The 10,417-nt window shown below is 41.5% G+C and overlaps 1 protein-coding gene across 2 annotated transcripts in view; it reads left to right on the top strand.

Moving 5' to 3' along the window:
• Positions 1–10,417, top strand: part of ANXA4 (annexin A4) — a 64,430-nt gene that overhangs the window by 19,320 nt on the left and 34,693 nt on the right. For both annotated transcript variants that reach the window (XM_072402812.1, XM_072402811.1), the window contains exons 3-4: positions 2,622–2,709; positions 7,700–7,794. In XM_072402812.1, the coding sequence (XP_072258913.1) occupies positions 2,622–2,709; positions 7,700–7,794 (183 nt within the window). The remainder of the gene's footprint in view (positions 1–2,621; positions 2,710–7,699; positions 7,795–10,417) is intronic.

Below are 10,417 nucleotides of genomic sequence, written 5' to 3'. Positions count from 1 at the left end.
GTGCAGGGGAGAGAATGGGGGGACAAGGACAGGTGCAGTGCAGAGGGGAGAATGGGGGCGCAGGACAGGTGCAGTGCAGGGGGGGAATGGGGGCACAGGACAGGTGCAATGCAGGGGAGAGAATGGAGCCACAGGACAGGTGCGGTACAGGGGGGAGAATGGGGGTGCAGGGGAGAGAATGAAGGCGCAGTGCAGGGGAGAGAATGGAGAAGGACAGGATGAGTTACCCAGTGTAGGGGAGAGGATGGAGGCACATGTCAGGTGCAATGCAGGTCACATATCAGAGACACAGGACAGGTGCAGAACAAGTGAGAGGATGGAGGCGGATTAGTGACCCAGCGCAGGGGGAGGCACATAAAAGGAGGGGGAGAATGGAGGCACATAAAAGGTACAGTAGCTTGCCTTCCCTAATCTCTTTTAGTGAATGAGCAATCCTCCCAGTGGTGTCCATACATTATTTTACCCTTCTTCTTACACCAGTTGTGCTCAGTGAAAAAGTGATGTTAATGGAGAGGAGTGGTGTGAGCACCACTGTGTTGATTGCCGAATTATCAGAAGGGGAGCAGTCTGCCGCTGCCACTGGAAGAGCAGATTGGCTTTCCTGTTTGTGGGCAGATATTTGGAATGAAGATAGTAATGCCGGCTTGGTGTCCCAACCTACTAGTCCTCAGTTCTGCAATGGACACTGAAAATCCACCCCTCCACTAGCATGGTTCCCATCAGCCAGCCAATTTAATTATTGGCTATTGCAAGGCTTTGACCAATGGCTCTATTTCTCTTACTTGCCGCAGGGGCAAAGGTTGCAGCTGGGCCACCTGGACATCCAATGGGCCCAGGGCTTCCAACTGGGTGGCCTTGAGGATGATCCACAATAAAATATATATTAGACATTGCCCCCTAGAGCCGCAGTCTGCTATCCATTGGTGGACAGAGTTCTGGCATCTTATAAACCAGGATCTGCACATTTATGAGTATTGTTATGTATGAGGCAATGTGTTTTTGAAGCAAGTTGGATGCTTTAAGGTTTTGTTGCTATGTAACAGTGCGTCTTATCCTACAACATGACCTGAATGCAGTAATTAATGCCTCTGAGATCTGTAAAAGGCTTTCTGGCCCTGATGTAATCCTTGTAGAGCTCCACACAGACACCACAATGCTGGAGGGATCTTACAGTTGAGTACATAAGGGATTTCATGTAGGGCCATGCAAATATCAGCTGTCAGTCTCGGAAGGAAACTGCCGAAGGTAATGTAAACATATGGAACCTTCTGGGAGAAAACCTGGATCTCTCCAGCTGCTTAATAACTGGTGACGGGCTGGTATTTGCAGCGCCTTCGCTCCAAAATTGCTTTTTTTAAGTATTATTTATGAGAAAAACATGTATTTCCACAACTCTGAGCACTGTATACTTTAAAGCCTAATTGAACAAATTAGCTAAATACATTCTAAGTGCATTAAAACAATTATTACAATTATTTATAAGAGGCCATCTGAGTAGAAAAGCCCATCTATGGTTCGTAGCTGCATATTGGGGACCTCTGATATCTTTGGGAGGCAGTGGTCTCTTTGCAAAGGTCAGACATGCCTTCTATTGCACAAAAGCCAAAGCTTTTCGGCAGGTTGCATAAACTTTTTTAAGATTACAGAGGTAAGGATCTACGGTCAAAACCCTAATCTTGGCTACTTTTAAATATACCAACCCCCCCCCATATTGCATGGATTAAATACCTTTTGGGCTTGGTAAGGAAATAAAAATCTAAATGCTTACTCCAGACCTCCTCCTCTTTTTGCAATTGGTCCCCCAGAGCCTCATCACTGCTCACCTGATAACAGCTATATGTAAAACGCTGGTCCAGCAGTCCTACTTAATACTATGATAGTGAAGGCTTGCCCAGTATCTTTTTTTAACAGTGAAGGTGTTGGCAGCTGATTGGGGAATGGTAAGTTTTTGTACTTTTTCGAGCCCCCCAACCCCAGCCAAACAAATATTTTACCCATACAGATTTTTGTTTTACTCATGTGCTCGCTGTAGGTGATTTTGATGAAGGAAAGGGGGTCAGCGTAGGGACTTTGACTGGTATGAACCCCTCTATACACAACGAGCTGTAATGCACGGTGTGTTCTGGCACCATTTCCAACGGCCACCAATGAGTTTTTTGCAATTTGTGCTTCAATAGCTCTTCTGTTGGTTTGGACCAGATAGTCTCAATCCCTCCCTTCCGATTCCACAACAGCATCAATGAACTCATGAACCAGACACTAGTTCAACAATTGGTTCTTCCTTTGACATTTTGTTTTTTTTGAAGGTAATAACCACTACATCGACCCACCCACACCCCACAAGACCTGCTGTTTTAAAAAAAGGTTCAAGCAAATAAAACGTGGCCCTTGTCAAAGTCACTTAAATCCAACGCCAACACATCACCCTCTGCAACTGAGATTTCAGCTGACATATATATCCAACTCCTTAACAAGGGCCATTGCGACCAGATAGTAAATATTACTTACTATAGCTGTCAGTCGTTTTAATGCTTTGCCTGATTAGTTTATTTCTTTAGTTCTGTGATGTTTCATACACTGATATACCTAATCACTGACTCAAATAATTGTCACTTCCTCAGGTTGGAACCAAAGGAACCATCAAGCCTTACCCAAACTTCAATGCAGCCGATGATGTCCAGAAATTGCGGAAAGCCATGAAAGGGATGGGTGAGTGGCTGATTAATTAAATATAACTTTCTTTTCCCTACATCATAATATAAAATAGTATCCATGTTATATCAAAATAAAAAAATGATGAATTGCCTGTTCATATATTTCTACAGTTGATTGGCTTGCCACTGGTAGGCACTGGCTCTGCTGCCTTTGGAACTATTTTCCTAAACAATATAATTGTATGTCCATGCACATTTATGACCGTGGTTTTTCAGTGGATATCTGCTTATTACTTGGACATACTGTAAAAATATTGTCCAGTCCTGTTAAAAATGGCTTAATCTGGTTTCTAGCATCCCATGTCTTTGCTTAGGGAACATCAAGCACAACTAATATCTGAAAGGCTCCTTTGTGCAAACATTAGGTAATACATGTATTGTTTTACCTGCCAAAATTCTGTAATTCTGTTTACTCATATTGTAATATAAACACAAATCTGCCATACTACATAGGAAGATCACACAGTCCTGGTTCAGCTTTGCAGCTACTTGGATTCTTTTATAAATTCTAGTTGATGGTTTTCATGCAGAAAGCAAGCGAACCTGAAGTTCTATTGCTGAACCAAGCCATACGTTATGGATCTAGTGCGCTTTGCCTGGCTTTGCTGTGTGCTATGGCTCTAATTTGCTTCATCATTTTCAGCCTAGAGCCTTAGCACACTACACTATGGCCTTTACTCCTTACCAGCTCCAATCCTCAGCCTGAATAGGTCTTCTGAACTTCCCTAAATACAAACTTCAAAAAGGTTTGTTGAAAGAGAACATTGGATACTACCTTCCTATCATCCTATGGTCCATTCCTTTCAGAAAAACCTTTATATATCCTAAATACCCCTGAAAAATTTGTGTGTCCCCATCTATATCGTCCCCGAAAGAAGCTCTACATGGGTGAAACGCGTCGGGTGCTGAGACATCTCCGTTGGGATCTCAACTTTATGTATAAAAGGACTCACAAAGCACTGTTTTCATAACTGTCATTCTGTAAGATAACTATGGGGTTCGAATTTCTCTGTTTGTGAATTATTGTATGATATTCTGCCACAAAACCTCTTCCCTTTTCTGTTCATTTTTACCCAGAATTATCTGTATTGAGTAACAGAACTTTACACTGTACTATTATTGCGTGCAAAAACGTCAAATCTGTACAGATGCTCAATTTTCATAGCTGGAGATGATTGTTCATGATGACTTGGATAGAAATCGAACATCAGCACGAGTGTCCCGTGACGTCATTCCCCCATACTGGTTCACTAATCAAGCACTCGCAAGGGCCATTGTTATCCCCATTACAGAGCTTTCTGTGCTGGTCCTCCCCCTCTCTCCATAGGATAGCACTGGCTATAACTGTACAATGTTTACACATTCCTGCTATCACTAACGATTCCTTCATGTGACAATTATTGAGCGCTTGTACAAGATTTTAGTGTTTCCTATTAGAAATATTTTCTCTGTAAATTGAGATCTGGATGGTTGCTGGATGTCACTGCATTCTGCACACCATTCCTGCTGTTTTCTTATTGAATAAACTCAGAATGTGTATGGGACTACATGTTGAGCTGCTCCTGGTCAAAGAATTCATATGCCGTGTTTTGGAAAATAAACAAGCATGGTATGTTCACACACCAGTGAGCAAATAAAAAATCCACTGATAGAGAACAATTCATTTTATTGTTGTTTAGACTCTAAATAAACCTCACCTCCCTGAAGAATGGCATCCTTACTGATCTATAGTCTGCAATTTACACGTTAATGACCACAGGCTGTGGATTTATAAATGTTATTGCATCAATTTATTGTGGTGCAGTAATTGGTTTTATCACCAGAATGGGAATGCCTGGTGAATGTTAACATGGACGCTGCAATTACTGCAACACTCAATCAGATTGCTCGATGTTTATAAATGATGCCTTAACTTTTACTATTACTTGGAGATCACATATACTGTCCATTGGATAGAAGTATGGAGGCATGAAGGAACCACACTTACATGAGATCACATATACTGTCCATTGGATAGAAGTATGGAGGCATGAAGGAACCACACTTACATGAGATCACATATACTGTCCATTGGATAGAAGTATTTCAGAATGAAGGAGCCACACTTACATGAGACCACATATACTGTCTATTGGATAGAAGTATTTCGGAATGAAGAAACCACACTTACATGAGATCACATATACTGTCCATTGGATAGAAGTATGGAGGCAAGAAGGATCCACAATTACATGAGATCACATATACTGTCGATTGGATAGAAGTATTTCGGAATGAAGGAGCCATACTTGATTAGATGGTCTTGTCTTTTCTTTTGATTCTTGCCAATGCAATGGTGGAAGAATACAAAAACAGACAAATTAGAAGCAGGTAGTTGCATGCTTGAACAAGATTAACCAGAGGTCCTTACCAAGGATTTCCCCAGAATCCGTTTGTGGCAGACATTTCTGAGATAATACTCAATTTTCACCTTTCAAGGCCACAGTATGGTGTTTTTCCGCAAGAATGGGTCTAGCACAATTCTATTTTGTTTCTGTCCGTTCAATCTGAGTGTTTTGAGTTTCATTACAGAAGCCAATCAATTTAGTCAATGTTGTCACCCTTTATTGCTCATTCTATTACCACAGTACCGGGGGGGGGGCCCTGTCCTTCAGTTACAGAAACTATTCCCCCACCCCATACTTTCCACTGTTTAAGAAAGAAATGGGGCTTGGTATGATCAGAAAAGGGTAACACATGTTCACTGCCCCCCCCCCCCTTTTTCTTAGCCACCCAGATGCCATGGCTAGGGTAACAATATGCACAGCTTCAAGGCCTCTTCCAGGCATGTTAATAAAAACATTTTTCTATATGGACAAATAATTGGTGATTGTGCCTGGCTCCCTATGCATTTGTGTTAGTTTGCCTTAAAAATGAGACCTATGAAGGTCCGAGAGGACTTATAAAATGCCCGGCTCTGTCTCACTCCATTCAGCTTTGGGATAAATTCAACGATCGCCCGACACTATCCTCCAGACATAAACCTCTAACCCCACTCTGGAATAATCCAGATTTTCTGCCAGGCCAACACTCGGTCGACTTAAATTGGTGGATTTCCAAGGGCTTTCGATGGGTGAATGACTTGATAGTACGCGCAATACTTACATGGGACCACTTGACCAGTAAATTTGAAATTCCTTCAACGGAACATTTTCGCTATAGACAATTGACCTCATATATTAATACAATAATTAGACAGGCCCCAAGACCTATGCGGTCTTCCCCATTCGAAAGCACATGCTCCTCAATAGATTCTACAAGAGGACAAATTTCTATTATCTATTTGGCCCTAGTGGCCCCTGCAACCAAATTTCAATATATGCTAGACTGGGAATCTGACCTGGGCACCTCATGGGAATTAAAAGAGTGGTGGAATAATATATACTCTCTTTCCAGGGTCTCTTTGAACTCTGCTGTGGTGAAAGCCAACTACAAGGTGGCACTTAGGTGGTACCTTACCCCGGCTAGATTAGCAAAGATGTTTCCATCGGCCTCCCCCCAATGTTTTCGAGGCTGTGATTCCAGAGGCTCTGTGCTACATATTTGGTGGTCATGTCCGATTGCTAGGATATTTTGGGACGAGGTGTTTAGGTTGATTTCTAGAATTTTAAAGCAGGAGATTTGTAGCACAGTGGAGGCGGCCCTGTTTAACAAGATTGCTGTGGCCCTCCCTAGACCCACAATGAAACTGATCAAGTTGATCTTACTGGCGGGCAGGATATCACTGGCCAAGGCATGGAGATCATCCTCGATACCTCTGGATCCCAATGATAGACCCTAAAGAACTTGTTGGAAAAATTTGATGATATTTGGGAGCCTTGGATTTGTTTCAATAGAACATAGCTATTACTCTATATAAGATTTGATTCTGGGCATGGCGAACCGATTAGACTCGCCATTCGATCTTCTTCTTCCTCCGCCTGTCCCATCCTTTGTGGTTTGTTTTCCTGTTGTTTTCCTTTTTTTTCTTGTTACTTATTTGTTTTGTGTTGTTTTATGTGTCTTGTTCCCCTTGTTCTATGTTTAGGACACGAGTTTGGTTTCTGCACTGTTCTAACAAAGATTATTAATGTTATCGGTATATATGCATCGATTCTTAATACGCATTATACAAAATGTTTAATTGGATGGGATAAATACTGTTGTTTGGCAATGTTGAAAGTGTTCAATGTCTCAATGAACGTGCATATATGAAATGTCTGTGACTTTTCTAATATTACCATTGTAGTTGATTTGTTTTTTCCTCTGAAAACTTTAATAAAAATATTTATATACAAAAAAAATGAGACCTATGTCAATGCAGAGCTGGTCTCGCAAACTTCAAATGGGTTTTGCCATGCATTTTGGGATCAACAAACTTTAAAGAAGTTTGCTAAAAGCATCATGGACTAAACACGTTTTGCCATAACTATTGTCCTGGCCCAGAGGGGTGCAGTTTTACACATCGTTTGACCCTTTGTGTCAGGGTTTTTCTACCAGAGTTCCTCATAGGGCTCCCTTGAGCCATAGACAATTTGTGGCTCCCAGGTCAGTTTAGGTGACACCAATGATTCTTTTGGTTATCTGTAAGGGTGACATTCATCTCAATGGCCAACAATGTAGGAGGCATTCTTCCCACTGACCCCCACACTAATATACTGTGAGTTGTAGATATAGTAATTATAGAAGAGGTTCTCTTAATCCTGAAAGTTATTTCAAAGAGTTCCCCATGATAGAAAGGTTAAGAAAGTCTGTTCTATGCCGTTAGTAGGAGCTAGCAGAGTATTTGGAGAGGAAAACCTTGTAACAAATGTTAGTTTATAGTGAATAATATCCCGATATGAATAATAAATGGCCTAGGAAGTGTCTGGCCTGATGTGATTTAGCCAGCAGGTCTGAATGGTGGGCACGTGTAACATTCTTCTATTTGTCTTCTATGTGTTCTTACCTTTCTGTCCTCTTTTCAGGCACTGATGAAGATGCCATCATTGATGTGATTGCAAATAGAACCCTTTCCCAACGTCAGGAAATCAAAACTGCTTACAAGACCACCGTTGGAAAGGTAAGACTGCAGCACAAAAACTAACACAAAATCGCAGTATGGTTTGCCAATTGAATGGAATAAAACTCCAACCAAAGCCAATGAGACTAAACAACCCTGATTAATTTCCAGATAAATTGTCACAACTGGAATGATCTTACTATAAAAAATGGAAAATATAACCTAAGGACATTTGGAGGGAATACCAACGCATTTGATTTTACCACAATACTGGAAACTGTGACAAGATTAAGTTCAGGGATGTGACTTAAAACAAAAGTCTAGAATGTTTGATAACTGCAATTGATCCACAAGCATTTCTTTGACTTTTCGAGCTGTTTTGAAGGTTGTAAAGAGCAATAAGTAGCGCCCAGGGCAATCAGAAATTATTACACATGGAGAATGTTAAACATAATTTTGAACTCATTTGTTCAAAATTGTAGGTGGAAAGAGAAAGGAATGGTAATGGTAAAGCGGAACTAAACTCAAAATAAAAAAAAAAATACACTTACCTTTAATCCTGCAGATCTGCCAACCCATCGGGAGGTGTATTAGTTTGGGTCCCGTGTCATCCAGTGTCCTTCTTCAGCCCAGTGCAGAGAAAGCGCAGGGCGGCGCCATTGTCATTACTTTGCCTCTTTGTACATCACCCGATCTCGCACAGTGCAGGCGCAAGATCAAGTGATGTAGATGGGAGAAAAAGATTTAAAAATTTTTTTCTCCCATTAAAGAAAGGGCTCAGAGATAGGACATGTGCAGAACAGCCAAGAGCTCCCTGGATGCATGGCGTAGGTATCTGGACTCAGCGCTCGCACTGGCGATCAAGACAGAAAGGGGAGGTGCATTAAGAGAAAAAGGTGTTACACTTTAATAAAATAAATAAAATTGTACTCTTTTATGTAAAGTAAAAATTTTGACTTTAGGTCCGCTTTAATTACCTTTAAAGCAAATATTCTATGCAAGACCCTTTGTGCTTTTCTTTTGTTCCCAGATTCGTGCAGTGTTCCAGTCTGGGGCTGGATGTGCACACATGAGATAATTCTCACGGATTTAAACGGTCAAACTCTCTCAAGGCAGAATCTGTGTACAGCGATATCGTTAATGGATCCATCCTAATAGATCCATGAATGACTGATGGAGAACGACCGCTATACATGTCAATGAGGAAGAGCACAGTGGGGTGTCACTCGCTTGTTCTCTTCCCTTACCTCTCCTTACAACAGGACAGTACTCTTTTGTTGCTTGAAAGATCATTTCCCGGGACAAAATTGCAGGAAACAGAAACTTAAAATGCTAAAGGCCGGTTACTGCTGCTCTCTCCCATTGTGCAGTGCCTGGTCTTGTATCCGCCCCCTTCTTTATCTGCAGAGAACCTGTGATAGGTAAATTCTGTACAGCAATACTTGCTGCAGGCTGTCATAGGGAGCGGCATTGTAGCAGTGTTATTTTGATGTACATGCTCCTATGGTTGGTCATTGGGCTGGATATCCAATAGACCTGATTGGTGCCAGTACACTGAAGGAGCTCACACTTGGTGTTGTCAGCTTGCAACAGGAAGCGCTGTTACTGGAAGGATATGCAGGACAGAAACTTTGCAACACATACACAAAAATGATTGAGTCTAGAATTTGCATATGGATACCAAACATCCTGAAAATTTGAATTTGGGTTGACCTACCCTGTGAAACCAATATTGGTTGTCACTGGTAATCCTTGCATGGAACTTTATTTGTCCAACTATCACTATAAAAGTGGCACACATCCAGTATTTAATGGGTGAGAATAAGCTTTTTATTTGTCTTTGTTAGTTTTGCATATTTAGACTCTCTTATATGCTTTTTGTACAGTACAGGTTCAGCGAGGGCTGATGTGCCGTTACGTGATGCTATTGTTGGCGTGATAGTCCAGGAATTCTAGAAATAATTGCTATCTAGGCTTAGACTGGTCCTGTCATCTTCCAGTATCAGGTCACGATCTTTTCAGCACCGATCTGTCAGAAAACGTTTGACTTGTACGGTATTCATTCACAGCTGGCAGTTGTGGAGTCTAAAATTAGCGAAGGGCGAGTGTGACGTTCAGTTGCTGAGGAACTAGATGGAGGTTGTCAGGTATGAGTCAGAAACGCCGGCACATCAAGCTTGAGGGACATTTGAATAGGTCTTATTGTGTCTTATTGTGTTTGCATAAATGTTCTGACAAAGTGACTTCTTAGCAAGTGTTTGCTTTCATAGCAGAGGTGTTCAGGTTTCTGAGTGCTTTCACATCAGGGGAGTCATTCAGGAGGATGCACATTCAATGATGGTTTGTAGCATGTGCTAAAGGGTTCCAGGAATTCCACTTACTTGTTGGTGGGGCTCTATGACCACTGAAGTTCTCTGTGACAAATTTCCATCTTTGGCACCTGCATTTAAACTATAATAATGTTTGGCTGTCTGGGATACAAGGGGGGAACAATCTAGTTTTCACTTTTTTTTTTTAACATGGAGGCTCTCTAGTCCTGGGGATGAGACTCAATATATCTAGGGTAGCTTTTGACCTTTTTACATGGGGGAACTCTTGAAATAACTTTCTGGTCTTCAGAGAACCACAGCTATTATTACTATATTAATAGCTCACAGTACATTATGGTGGGAAATGGAAGAAG

This window comes from Pyxicephalus adspersus, chromosome 2, assembly GCF_032062135.1.
Source record: "Pyxicephalus adspersus chromosome 2, UCB_Pads_2.0, whole genome shotgun sequence".
Lineage (NCBI taxonomy): Eukaryota > Metazoa > Chordata > Amphibia > Anura > Pyxicephalidae > Pyxicephalus > Pyxicephalus adspersus.
The sequence above is the reverse complement of the archived record's forward strand: the minus strand, read 5'-3'. Positions and strand labels throughout refer to the sequence as shown.